General features: G+C 45.8%; 1 protein-coding gene across 1 annotated transcript; it reads left to right on the top strand.

Moving 5' to 3' along the window:
- The first annotated feature begins 2,543 nt into the window (after positions 1-2,543).
- Positions 2,544-9,340, top strand: CLDN16 (claudin 16). The gene is made up of 5 exons (XM_065640400.1): positions 2,544-2,657; positions 7,147-7,249; positions 7,511-7,675; positions 8,686-8,877; positions 9,201-9,340. Exons 1-5 carry the CDS (start codon positions 2,544-2,546, stop codon positions 9,338-9,340), a joined length of 714 nt encoding a protein of 237 aa, XP_065496472.1.
- Positions 9,341-14,895: the final 5,555 nt, after the last annotated feature.

Genomic DNA, 14,895 nt, shown 5'->3' with positions numbered 1-14,895 from the left:
GGGATGTGAATGGAGCTGGGACAGCAACACCAACTTCTGGGCATGCAGAAAATAAACAAAACTGTGCCAGGACTGCTGTGACAGCGATGGAGAGATGGAGCAAAGTGCAGGCAGTACTGGCACCAGGACATGCTGCCATCATCCGTTAGTGGAGTTTGCTCCTTGGGCTGACATGCATGGACATATGATGTGCTAAGCTGGAAGAAGAGAGTATGACATGCCCATTAGAAAAGCTTAGAAGCACCACCGTGGCTATTGCTGTAGGCCTGTTATTACCCTGGGAGCTCTTTGCTTTCCACCTTGGTCATGCTTGTATTGAGCACACATTTACCATGCACCAAATGAGGAAAAATAGCCCCATTCTCTCCAGCTGGGGTTATTCTCTCTGAAAGAGGCTTGTATTTGGGTGCAGGAGAGAATGACAAGGCAGGGAGATCCATATGGCTATAAAACATTTCCTGGCTAATTCTCTGCTATTGTAAAACTCTGCTCTTGCTGCCTCTAATGACTTAATTCTGTTTGTGGAAGATGCTTTCAGATTTTCCAGGCTTTTTCTGAGCTCACCACACCACTTTTTCTGAGTTACTACTAATAACAACTAGCCAAGGTACCTTGTTTTGAAAACTGGTGCAGCCACAGGTTAATTAACATAGTGCAAGACAAGCATAGGAACATGATGCATATTATCGGTACCTGTCTCATATCAATGCAATCTATATGTGGCTAATGAAAGTCATTACACTTTATGAGACCTGTGTGGCTGATACCCTGTCCCTATGGGTCAGAACTGTTGGAAACACAACTCTACCCTTTTCAAAGAATGCCATGAAGTGAGAATCATTGGTGGTTTTGCCTTATATAGACACTTGGATGCCAGAAAACTCATCAGAAAGCATCATACCTGCATAACCATATCAAGACATGAATCTGACAGAGAAGGAAGTAGAAAAGTTCCTCACTTGTCAGCTTCTAAAGATGGAATTAGAAAGCAGACAGAAGAAAAGCTAAAGCAGCATAGAGTCCTGCAGACCCTGCCTTTTTGTCCTGGGACTTTTGTTCTCTGTCCAGTGTGTCCCAAAGCATGTGCTGAGGACACTTTCTGCAGTGTGACCCCCGAGGAACAGAGTGATCCGGGATCAGGGCAGAAGATGGTTAACTCTGACAGTAAAACTGCCTCATGGGGTTATGGTAGGAGTTATGCGGGTTATATATTGTAAGAGCAATAAAGTCGTTATTGCCGTTGCACTTGGAAGGAAATCTCGGAGAAGCCAAAGCAAGCGTTGAGCAGGTCTGTAAAAATACCGACTGGCTCCATCTGGAGGTGACAGCTGAGATGACAGGCAACATAAGTTTGGGAAAGCCTGTTGCAAGCAGAGCTGAAAGCAAAGCAAGGATCTGCTCCTCAGCCCTGCGTTGAAGACTTGCCCACTAAAGGCAGGTCTCCAGTCTTTTATGGCTTCTCTTTTCAAAAATAAAGGTCACTGAGAATGTGATGCTTTCTGTGCATTTGTACCTTTGGGATGGGAGGAATTTCTAGCCTCGCTCCCTCTTGGTTTTCCTGGAAGGTGCTCTGGAGCTCTGCTGGGTTTCTCAGCGCTGTGTGAGAGGTGCTGAGTGAGGAGCCTCCTTGCAGAAGCCCCGTCCTTCTGTCCCCAGCAGCCTGTGTGACCCCTGCTCACTCCAGGAGTCCTGCAGAAAAACAGAGAGGTTGCAATGGCGGTCAGTGAACAGGCAAAATCCAACCAAACAAAATCCCCCAAACTGGCACTGGCTTGAAAAGTTCAAGATTCCCACCTGAGAGCTGGACTCAGGCCACGAACACATTGAAGTCCAGGGCATGACAACTATCTAGGTTTGGCTTAAATGCAGAATACAGAGTTCCATATCTGAGCTGGGATGCTCGTTGGTGTTGGCTCTGAAGTCCTATGACTACTGCCTTTTCCCTTCACTTTCTAGTGACTTTCCTACATTGAATCAGACCAGAGACCAACAGGGTAACCAAAGAACCTGGGATCTACACCAAGACAATTTATGGTTGCTCACTGCTAAAGCATGAACCAATGTAAAGGAATAAACATTTGTGTGCATGAGATCTCTTCTGTGTGTCTCTTAGCAGCGCTCAAAACTTCAGCCCTGAAGGACAAGTTTTGATTCTTTTTAAAAAATTCCTACTTGGCCAAAACCTGCAATGATATCTGATTTCCTTGCAAGTCCAGGACTCCAGTTACCTGCACGCCACTTCTGCACAGCCCCATTTCTCTTCAGCCAGGCATGACAAGAACTTTAACTGTGCTGGGCGGATTGGCTGCAGCAGCTCCCGTGGGCGCTCACCCTCCTCTCGTCCCCATTACAGGTGAGCGCTGCCCCTGTGACCATCACTAACGGGTGGCATCTGCAGAACTGAGAAGGTCCTACTGTTCATGGCCATGGGAAGAGGGTGGTAATGACCTGGGACACTGAGGCTCTGCCTCCACCCCAGCTTTAAGAACAAGGGCTGGGCACTGTTTTTCTCACCCCCCTGGATGTCCTGAGCACCTGCTGGCATGAGGTTTTTCCTCCAGTATGTGGGCTGCTTTTTTGCTTTTTTCTCTACTGGGTTTTTGATACTATCTACCTGGACAGACTGCTGGATGGTGAATGCTGATGATTCCCTGGAGGTAAGACTGGGGTGAGGAGAGCCTGATCACCAAAACAAATGTGTGCTAGAGAGAGTTTTGGTTCCTGACATCATTGCTCCACTCTCATGTACTTTTTCCCATTTGTGCTGGATGAAAGTGGATGAAAATTAAATGAATGACTCTGGCAAGAGCAGGGGAAAAGTGGTATTTTGTGCAATTCTCTGCCAGACTATTATCCAGACTTTGCTCTCATTTAGTAAGTTCAGGAAAGGTCTGCAGGCTCTAGGTTTAAATGTGCTCAAACTTGAGTACTGTTATCCTGCATCTCCATCTTTCACAGATATTTTGCAGATCTTTCTAATTCTGTAGATCAGACTTCTTGGTGGAAAAGTCCCACATGTGAACTTGTGCTTGTCAAGTATTTTTCTTAACAGCCATTGGACTATAGGGCCAGCAGAAATTTATGGGGAGCATGGGGACTGGTGTCAGATCCAGCACTCGAAAATATGTTCTTGAACTTGTGCAGACAATAGCACCCTCATGTTAGAGAAAAGTATCGGCAAAAGTAAATTGGAAACAAGGGAGAAGAATGCCCTTTACATGCAGGGTGTGCTCCAGAGATGCCAGACCCCAAACCATTGCTATTTCTCCTGCAAGTTTGTATTTTTTTTTTTCCCAGAGCAACCAGCACTTTCTGTACATTTAAGGGCTGCAGATCTGTAGCGTAGGAATCTGTTTCCTAGCAAACTGGATACTTTATGCAATGAAGGTGAAACACCTTCCAAGACAGAGTTTGTCTGAATATATCAGCAGAAAACTTTCTGTCTGCTATCCAGCATAGGAAACCTGAAGAGCTCTTCTGTATTCAGTGACTGGCAATGCAACATTTAGCTGCATCACATCAAGTGATTAATTATCTGAGGAAAAAAAAGATAAAACTGATCACAAGAAAAAGACCTTTTTTCCCTATGCCAAAAGAAATCCTGACAATCTGATTGCTGGTCTCACACTGGAAGTTGGTTGTAGATGCCGAGGTGGTCATAGATCCAATGCGGTGAGGTTGCTGATGGTCAGCATGTCTGTTCCGTGAGCCTCTTGGCAGGGAAAACAGTGTGCACCCACTGCTGCTGGCTGGGATATCACTCTTCATTTATCATATTAATTTAGGAAATATTTTAGATTCATTTCAGGAGAACGTGAATTGTCTGTAGTCAGCTGAAGATATCAGTATACTCAGAAAAGCCAAATGGATCCCAGATTGTGGCATCATTTCCAAGAAAAACAGAAGAGAGGAACCCAAATCCTGAGCAAAGTGAGTCCAGGAGAGATCCAGTTCTTTACCCTGAGGCCATGTAACCTTGTCTTCTTGGCAGAAAGGCACCTGCGCTGGGCTGTCACAAAGTGCTCCATTAACACCCGGGCTGGTTATTAGTCACCGCTACTCTCACATTCCTGCTCTGAGTGTGAATACTAAATAATGGAGAAAAGCGCCCCCAGCCTTAATACCTGACGGACTGATCTCCTTAATGGTCCTAATGACTCACTGCCTCTCTAAATAGGGGAATGCAGGTGAACTATCCATGGCCAGAAAAGTGTGGAGTCCACAATGACTTCTGTTTTCAGCTGGAAAAAGGGTAATTCAGGCAACTTTGACTTCAGGAGAAAGGAACTCCAATCCTCCAGCATAGAAACCACCCAGCTTCGACCTTGGCCCCCAGCAGCTGGGGAGGATGAAGCTGTCACTGTGGTCTTGCTGCAAAGGAGCAGCCCAGGAGAAAGAGGTCAGGGAGTGTCGGGAGCAGCCGCCTCCAGAGGGGCTGCAGGGTCCCAGCCAGCATTCAGAAACAGCAAGGTTACAGCAACACAGAAATCGGTTTAAGCTGGTGCACTCTGTGTGAGCATCCAGATAAGCCTGGGTCAATTTTTGCAGTAGTTTGTGCTGGAAAAAAAGCCCATAATCTGCTTCCCATCAAGCACTGTATTGTGTACACAGTCCCTTTCTGTTGTAGACAGATTAAAAAATTACCACTACTGTTAAACGCTGCCTGTTTTACTCTTGTGCTGGGCTTGTAATCATTGTGTGTTGGCACCTTTATACAGTGCAGTAAAACACTGTGACTAACATCTCTCACATGTTTGTCTTCTGTGCTTTCCACAGAAGAGGATGTGTATGCTTGTTCTGTCATTTTTTGTATTAGAATTATTTAAATATTAATTATACATTATGCATAGGATATAATTATACATATTACAGTCATTACACAATTTGTGTTTTACATGCATACTTGTGTCAGGGAAAGCAGGTCATCGCAATGTGTTTCGTAACAAAAGCAAGAGATGAGGAGTTTGGCCGTGGCTCTTTAGCTCCTGGGGGAGTCCTTGGCTGGGCCCAGGGAAGCTGGAGCAGATTTGCTATGGGGGGAAAGAGGCAATAGGGCATTAGTGCTACCAACGTGGTGCATGGGTCTGGCCATGGGATGGAGAAATCCATGCCCCCTCCATGTCCACAAGATGCCTCAGCCCTGACCCCACTCCTGTTTACAGCAGAGAGTTCCTGTGTGCCTGGGGGTCTGTGCTGTCTGTACAAGGGCAGATGTCCAAGGCTGGTTTGGGAGCAGCTTAACAACCAGAACGACAAACAGTGTACAAAGCAGTGGGCAGCAAGGGATGGCCAAGAAGGTTAAGAGGCAGACAACAGAATCACTCAGCAGCGGCTCAGGCCAGTCACAGGTTCCCCCTCCAACATCTATTCCCATCCCTCCTGCACCAGACAGTGATAAATTTATTCCTGGATGAGCACGTGCTGCATAGAGATGGGTTGATCCCAGCTCCTGCCTGTGTTCAGCGCTAGCAGGAGTAGGTGACAACTGAAACATCCCAAGAAACACAAAACATTTATTAAGTTTTATTCTAGTCTGGGAAGGGAGTTGTTTCACGAGCCAGACTGTGATCACAACTGTTGCACCTTAAGACCTCTGTTTTGCTTGTAGGCTAACAAAGCCTGGAATCCTGTTAGTCTCTTTATAAGTAATTTAGATGAAAATGCTGCTTGTAAGATTTAAAAAACAATACTAATGAGAGCAAGCAAGGAATTAACTGAGAGTGTTAGCTGAATACAGAGTAGTATGAATAAACCTACGGTGGTTTAGGAGGAGCATGAAATGATATAAATACAAGAAGAATAAAATGTAATTTAATAAAAATATGCTGATTTCAAGCACAACCTAAACAGTGGTGAGTTAAGACAGGAGTCACAGCTGGATTAAGAGGTCCATGGTAAAAACTTGTGTCTAATATAAACACGGCAAATTGTTTCACTTGATACTGTTCTCTTGAAAAACACAGAATCAATGAAATCAGGTTTTTCCAGCATTGCTTCTCATTTTTTGGTCATATTTTTCATTAAACATCCTGAATGAGACTTTATTAAGTGGCTGAGATATGTTATTATCTGCTTTGTGATTTACACAGTGCAAGAAAAATGAATTTGTTGCATCATCCAAGCAAGCCCGGTCCCCTTCCCCTGTGTGAATCCCATTCCCCAGGAGAGTTTCTCCTTCCATTAGCTGCAGCGGGTGTTGCTGGCAGCAGTGGGGCCGGCTGGAGTCCAAAGCTGCACTGACATTAACTCCACTCCTTGTATGAGCAATTCCAGGAATGTTTTAGAGGTGCTTGTTGCCATATTTGCATCAGTAATGAAAATACCTCCCATATTAAAGTGATTTATGGATGGCTGGGCTGGGAATGGTATCTACACCTTCAGGACAAGGGAGGCAACTAGCTGCGATGCTACTGCAAGGTCTGCCCGAGCCTGGATGTCTCAGCGATGAGTGTGGCTCGGGCGCGCGTGGTCCCATAGCTGGGAGCACACCGGGAGCCCCAGGGCCAGGATCAGCACCGGCCGCCTCTCATTTTCCAGCCAGTGTTTACAGCTGAGTCATTTGGGGGCAGCTCCCACACGCGTCTGGAGAGGGGCTCACATCCACACCTCCGCTCTGCAGCAAAGGACTCCTCTACCACGCCGCGGACACCTCCCATTGTGGGTTCCTGGCTCCTGTGCAATGCCTGCCCCGTCAGTCACGCTTCCCTCTGAGCTGCTCCTTCTCAAGTGGTGTAAAGGGAGGATGGACATCAAAGTCTCAGGTCGTCTGGTCCATGGCCCTGCCCAGTTCAGCCTAGACAAGCATTTGGCAAGGAGTGATCCAACCTGCTCTTCGATCTTTTCCTCAGCCGCACCCCAGGTCCTCCCAGAAATTTCCTTCAGAATTTTTATGCTTACCAGTAGGAAGGGATTTTTCCTAATGTCTAGTCTGAATTTCTTTGGCTGTATTTTAAAACCATTAGCAGGGACACAGGAAACATTGTCCTTTTTCTCCATCTGGCTGCTTTTTTCCTTCTTCAAGCTAATCAACTCCGGTTTTCCATAGACATAACTGGATTAGGATTTCTGTTGAAGGGTCTAGTTGACCATCCACTATGTTGATGGAAATATGAACTCACAGTCTTTTTTTCTCTTCTCAACCCACAGGTGAGTATAAAATGCCGTGGACTGTGGTGGGAATGTGTCACAAACGTTTTTGATGGGATCCAAACTTGTGATGAGTACGACTCCATCTACGCTGAGCACCCTGGTATGTAACAATCAAGGATGATTCTCCAAGTGGTGGGGACACCTGAGCATAGACAAGAAAAGCATAATTTCTACCCCGTGACAGATAATTTGGTGCATATACATATTAGAGCTATGTTTCTTTTCTCAGTGAGGTATTACTCCCAGGGGAAGCTGGAGAGAGCTTCATCCCAGAAATAAAATGTTCCCATGGGATCTGACCCCATTACCCACCCACATTTCCATTCCTTTTGCACTAGAGTGATCTGCTTTTGTCCTGCAGTGAAGCTGGTGCTGACCCGAGCCATGATGATCACAGCAGATATCCTGGCAGGATTTGGATTTCTCTTCCTCATCCTGGGGCTGGACTGCGTGAAATTCCTTCCCGACGAGCCGCTCATCAAGCTGCGCATCTGCCTGGTGTCTGGAGTTATGTTGCTCATTGCAGGTATTTCTCTGCTGTGTCCCCACCCTGCAGGACACCCTTCAGCAAAGGGGGGAAAGCTTTAAAGCCTTCTCTTCTTTTGGGGAGAGGAATTGGTGATTTTCCAGAGGGTAAACTTGGGGGAAGGATCTTTATTCAGTTTATTTGTGCAATATGGCTTGCTCTATTCCCTGCCTACCCCTAAGAGCACATAGTTGAGTTTCTCTGTTTTCATTTCATGTGTTGGCCAGGTGACTTTACTCTGAGTTGACTGACTTCCATTTACTGCTATTTTACTGTGAAGAAGTCAGTGTTATTGATAGGGCAAAGAGACCTAATTGCTGAAGGTCTAGAAAGTCCTGGCATTCTAGTTCGGTTCCTGGCTCTGCCACAGATTATGTGACCTTGGGCAAGTCACTTAGCCCGCAATCTCTGCAGCCGATCTCTAATAAAAGGATAATAACACAAATCTACCTCCTAGGTGATAAATAACCAGCTGACTGAGATGCTTTGCTGTTACAGCCACCGGGAGAATTTTATATACAAGAATACATAGACTGCTAACTAGGTACTGAGTAATTTCATTTGACTTTATGCCAATATCGAGCATCTACCTCTGCTTCAGCACAAGCAGATTTAACACATAACTCACCCCAGCTACTGGGAGCACATGTAACAGAATTTGAGAGATTCTTTTAAATATCCTCCATTCACCACCCAAAGTTTATCTGAAAAACACTGTCAAAGTTCTGAAAGTCAAGTTAAATTATTGAAGTAACTTTGCAATAAATTGATAAATGAGCTGAGAAGGGTGGAACTTTCTGCCCTTTAATGCAGAAACCTGAGTGCCAAGCCGTGGGGCACAGCTTTTGCCTGACTGTGCTGGTATTAGTGAGAGCCAGGGTGGACCCACTAAAGTGACTGGGCTGAGACTGAACAGGGGCAAACCAGCAGTTTATAACTCCAGATTTTATGTTTGTGATCTCCTCGTGGCCCATCTGGGAACCCTGTGGAACCTCCCTCCTGTCCTGCAGGTCTCCCGGGCATTACTGGCTCGGTGTGGTACGCCGTTGACGTCTACGTGGAGCGCTCCTCTCTGGTCTTCCACAACGTGTTCCTGGGCATCCAGTACAAGTTTGGCTGGTCGTGCTGGCTTGGCATGGCGGGGTCACTCGGCTGTTTCTTATCCGGGGCTCTGCTCACCTGCTGCATGCGTCTCTTCAGAGGTGAGGAACTGTGGTAGTGCTGAAACACTGGTTCAGAGACAGAGCCATTGCTTGGGGTGTGCTATGGGCACACAGGGTGGGGAAAGTCCTTCAGGGACATCTTCCAGGATGGTTGCACATCCCCAGTAGCAATACCTTCAGTGTTATTTCAGCAGCTCTAAAAAGCACATCAAGGTCTTCAGGTGGGAGCTAAGGTATAAGTGTGACATAAAATGTGTTATGTCATACCTTGGAGTGCTACTTTCTTTGCATTTCGAGGCTTTGCAGCTGTAAGTCACCAAGCACTCATTAATAGACCCTGTTTCTCTCCCTGTGCCTCACAGAGACCAGCTCTGGAAGATTCCACTCTGCCTACTCCTTGAGGAAAGGCTATTCCTCTGCTGAGACAATCGTAACAAATGTGCATTTGCCATCTTCTCAAACAGCTACTGCCAAAATGTATGCAGTGGACACAAGAGTGTGAGAAGGAAGTGAGTGCTCCAGAAAGAATTCTGCTTCTGTTTGTAGCGGATTGCAGAGACCCAAGCTCCTGTGGTTGTAGTACAGATGCAAAGTTAAATTTCAAGGATGTACAGTACACTATGTTTGCACTACTAGAGCTTCAAAAAGAAAAAAAAGAAAAACTTCCTTCATGAAAGTAATCTCTGAGATCTTGCTTTAGGGATTCCTGTTGTCTTGAGCACTGAGGCTGCTTGTGTAATCACGGACTGAAATAACCAACACAAACTCTTTCAGCATTTGGCTCAACACTATCAGTACGAGTGAGATAAATCAGCCACTCCTGGACCAGACCCCAGTGTTCCGCATGAAGATTCCCAAACTGTAAGATGGATTTGTTCTGTGTCTGGCAATGTGTCGACAGAATACACGAAGCAGAAAATACAGGCAAAGAGAAGAACTGATCATCTGGCCAACACCTGGACCCTGTGTGCTCAGCATGGGAGTCTGCTCCTCTTAAAGGCCGCTGGAGAATTCAGCAGAAGATAAAGAGCTGTGTTAAATGTCTGGTCCTCTCTTCGGCCCACCAGCCTCTACACTGAGGAAACACTGCAAATTCAGATGCATGCTTCCCTGCAAAATGCAGTCCTTCTGAGTAAGTGGTAAAATGTGCATTACAGATGCCCTAGATGCCCTGGCTGGAAATTGCCAGCTTCTTTCTGCTTAGTAAAAATTTTCCCTGGACAAAGTGAGTGAAGATCCAAGGTCTGATCTTTGGCATGACAACATATCTATGCCGGCTAGAAACTAGGATAAATGATAGTAAAATCTATTGTCCCCTTTCTACCAAAAGATATTTAAATCTAGTTCAGGACTGCTGTCCCCTGCTGCAATCCAGGCTGCCATAGGCTGGATGAGGCTAAAACATCAGCCATGTCTAGAGTGGGTAAAAAAACACCCAGTGTGGTTTAACCTATTCCCTTAGGATGGATGCAAAAGCTCTTCCATGCTCTTAATGGGAAGAGAAGCTGAGACACAGTTTTCTGAGGGTTGGTAGGAGCTGTCCGAATCCAGTCCTTTCTACCATGAGCACCACATTATATGGTCATGGGCATCAGAGGCTGAGAAAAGGCTCTCAGCACAGAGATATACTTGCTCAAGGACAGTGGAGAAACAAGAGTGGAGTCTCAGGAGGCTGTGCACAGCCGTGGGTACTGAGGCACACCAGAGATCGGCTTCCTCCACTGACTGCTTGGTGGGGAGACTGGATGGAGAATCTCTTTCTCCTTCCAGGCAACATGAAGTGAAGCCTTATGTTATGAGGGAAAGAGGGAGGTGGGATGACTGTGGATAGAGTGGGTTGTGTCCCAAAGAGCACCTCTGATAGCCCCTATGATGGAAGACGAGGGCCTAAGTCCTCTCACAGATTATCCTGGAAGCAGCATCTTGATCTCCAGCACAGAACTGACCAGCAACGCTAAAACATAATCCCAATCCTGCCATGGCTCCTAATCAAACAACACTCAGGCCCTGGGACAGACGGGACAACAGCGGGTCCATATGGCTTTGCTGTGGGCTCAAGCACCTCCACAAGGCTTAGACCACAACGCAACCATCTCAGCAAGAGCCCTCATGGCAGCACTGCTGCCCAGGAGACAGAGGCGTTGTGCAGCAGGGTGCATGCTGCTTTGGTTGATGGGCACTTATGTTAGCCAAACTGAAATCAACTTATTGCCAGCAAATGAGCTATAATGAACAGATGTAAACACAGTAGGAGAAGTGACGGAGGCTTTTTAGCTAAGTCCTGAGAGACAAGCAGTACAAGAGTTATGAGCGATGTGATGAATTCATGGATTATTCCAAGAATGCACAGAGAGATCTGAAGGCGACAGGAATTTCTGCCTGTTACTGCAGTAAGCTGCATCCAGTGTTGTTTGGGTTTTTTTGTTGTTTTCTTTTTATTCTTTTTTTAATTATTATTTTTATTTACTTTTTCACAGTCATCTCAGAAACATGTATTTGCTGTGGGGCTTTTGAGGCAGAAGAGCTGGCAGCAGCATGCTGTGCCGGGGCAGAGAAGTTCTGAGGACGTTTCGGTTTTGGGTCTGGTTCCTGGGCTCTGCCCCAACTCCTTCAGGGACATGCTGGGACATGCAGGGACATGAGGGAGGGTGAACCCACTGCCGAAGCAGAGCTGTGCTCAGCACCTGCTCTAATGCCCATGTCCCTGTTCCTCCCCAGAGAGGCAAACGCTCTCACAACCTCCCTGAGGGAGAAAGGATGCCCCAATGCCACAGGGTGCCCCCGCCCAACTCCCCGCTGCAGAGACACTCCTTGAGAGGAAGTACTGAGCAAAGATGTCATCACTCGGACCGAAATCCTGAATCAAATCCTTCCCAGACTATGCAGGCAACACGTTAACCCTCCCCACTAACACTCAGGAACACCCACCAGCCCCTTGTTGCTGTTTTCTATAGCTTTTTCAGAGCCACGAACATTACCCCTGGCTGGGAAGATTTATTTCTTGTTTAGCTGAGGAGAAATAGTCTGGGATCGCCTGCTAATGCGGGTGTCATTGCAGATCTCAGACCATTGATTTCTCATTTTTCTGGAGTATGCTGTATTTGAATAGGCTTCTGGGCCTTTGTCCTCATGGTCTTCAGCTTGTTTTGAGGTGGTGGGAGTTGTTTTGTGACTTGCAACGCGTGGATCACGCCAAGCAGCAGCTCAGTGGAGACTTTGGGATTAAATATGTATGCCCTGGTCAGAAGTGAATATAGAGGATTGGTCTCATTAGTCCCTCCAGCCCCATCTTCCCCCGGGGATACACAAATAAAGCACACACATACCCCAAATACTACCTTAACTCATCATCCTTAAATATACATGTATACAAAGAATGCTGCATGAACACTTGAGAGCCTTTCTTTTCTTCAATCATCTATGTAGGATAAGGGTTAATTTTCTAACTGTGTTTCTGTTCTAGCCACACTCTACTATAGCTTTTAGGAATCTATCTATTTCCTGCACAAGAGGACTAGGAAAAGGTCACAGTCAGCCTTAGGTTTGCTGGGTTAATGTTTTGTAACAACCCATCCAATACTGCATTGCTTCATTATTCAAATCCTGCTGACAGTCTATCTGATGCTTTGATCAGTTGTTAATATTTAATTGTTAATTCATTGTTTGATTTAATTCTGACTCTGATTTCATGACTACAGTATTTACTCCTCATTAGCTCATTACCATGTCTCGATGCAGATCTATTTTAGTTTGGTTGTTTATCCATTAGCAAGAAACCTCCCAGAAAGTATACACGACTTATTTTTTCTTCCAAAATCACCACCAGCCCCTAGGGCTAAAGACATTGTAGGTGAGCTCCGATAACAAGGTACTTCCTTAATACCTAACTACATGCCATTCAGCAGCATCTCGCTGGATATGATAATAGACTGACTCTGCCTTCCTGATGGCCATTGATGGCTTACCAAGGCTACTTGCTCAGATGAAATTTCCAGCTGAGGCCCAACATTTAATCCTCCAGTGCCAACAGCTTTTTAGCCTTCTCCAGACTTCTACCAGCTTCCAAGGAATATTTTTGTATGTTTGGGCATCTGAGTCTCATTGCTTCATTTCCCAGGGTACAGACAGAGTGGGGATGTAGCTGAGACCTTCGACTACCAGGTTGCCTCCCTGCTGTACCTGCCCCGTGGTGTCACCTTGAACCTGGGGCTCCTCATTGCCCTCTCCACCAACAGCACATAGCTCGGTGCAGCCTGTCAGGGCTCTGGCTGGTTATAGGTTGTGAAAAATAACAGAGTCTTGTTGGTAAGCTCTTTATTAAGTTGATTTCATGCCTTACAGATAGGTATTGATTTCCCATTTTGATATGCGCAAATGAGAGAGAGAATAAAACAAGAACATCTGCAGTGGCTGTCCTTTTCTGTGTGCAATGTTTTGTCCTCTCACTACCTCAGTCAGCCTTGTTCATAAGGACTCTTGATAACTTTGGCCCTAATTAGGACTCACTCTTACGGTGGCCTTGTGAACTAGATGATCTACTGCAGCTGCATGAATATTTTCCAAAATATGAATTTCCCTCCTTTTCGCACATTGTAATGTGATTTTTGTGTGAATTCAGTAGATCTGAACAATTCTTTTTAGCAGATAAGAATGTTACTTCACAATTCTGTTTTCCTTACATATTGTAACATTTGTGAGATGTAATAAATGCAGTTGCCTTTCAGCCTGTTTCTCTAACCCTCATCCAAGTTTTGCCCAGAAACATGCTTTGCCAGGTGACCTGCTCTGACTCCCCTGAAGGGAATCACTGCTCTCCGGGAAGGACACACAAAAGGCAGCAGCACAAACAGGACCAGCCCTTGGGAAAGCAGACTTTATCCCCACTTCAGACACTTGACTTCTGGTCATTTTGTAAACTTCCAAAGGGAGAAAACCAAAACTCCACCAAGAAACGGAGCTTTTCTCTCTCAGCTGGGGCTGGACACTCACGGTTTGCTCTTCTACATCTGCTAAATATTGCGAGCAAGAAATTAATAACCAAAATATCCTGTTCAGGCACAGGATGCAGAGGAGTTTTCTCCCTGTAGCTATTGGGTCCCACTGTCAGATGCCTTTGAAGGAGAAAGGAAAGAGCCAGAATTGTGTCATCTAGTGACCCGAAGAGAACGAGCATCTGTCCCTCGCCCGATCCTCGACCCTGCACAAAAGCCTTTAGCCCATAATCCAGAGTCTTCAGATGACAATTAAAAAAAAACTCCAACAGATTAATGAGCATTTCTGTTATTTTCACATCTTCGTGTGCAACCCTCCTGGTAGTCCTGTTATGACTCAGCTGCCTTTGGTTTTCCTCTGTTTTGCCTGAGAGCCAGTTTATGACTTTATTATTCAGCTCTTGATTTGCGGAGGTGAAAGTCCAGCCGTGTGCCTCACCACATTCCCTTTGTTTTTCACTTCCAGATGGTCACCAAGCAATTAGCTCCTCTGCACTGCTCCCATTTCTCCCTCTCAAGGCTTACTGAAAACAAGTTCTCCCAGAAATACATCTACCTTCTAGTGTTTTCTGTGCTTTTCTAGAGCAGTTTGCCATTTCTTCTCAAAGTCAGAAGCCAGAGGATGTGGCAACCAGAGGGTCACAACAGAACAAGTGCTTTTCCAAAGTAGACCCAACTCCTAAAGTGATAGAACTATATAGGAATGGCTCATCTTTCCTTATAACTCTGGGAACATCACCAAACTGCATTAACTGCCCTCATTAAAGGCTAGGTGCTCACAAAAGCATCAGATACCAGGTAAAATCTCTGCTTTTGTAGGAATGGAAACACACGCCTGGAGAAACCTTGCCAGTTTGGCTGGAGCACCTGCGAGTAAAGGGGCAGGCTGGGAGAAGCAGCTTCTGTAGGCAAAGGTAGGTCAGTGGAGTCATCCCAAATATATTTGTAGAAGGAACCAACTGATTTTTTATTCTCCATTTCAATGATCAGGAAGCCAAGGACCAGGGCAATGATGGCTGATCCCCCTCACAGGATGCTGTCCTTCCCCACCCCAAACCAGTAGCAA

The sequence above is a fragment of the Caloenas nicobarica genome, chromosome 8, assembly GCF_036013445.1.
Source record: "Caloenas nicobarica isolate bCalNic1 chromosome 8, bCalNic1.hap1, whole genome shotgun sequence".
In the NCBI taxonomy this organism is placed as follows: domain Eukaryota; kingdom Metazoa; phylum Chordata; class Aves; order Columbiformes; family Columbidae; genus Caloenas; species Caloenas nicobarica.
Note: the sequence above shows the minus strand (reverse complement) of the source record. Positions and strands in the feature narration are given on the sequence as shown.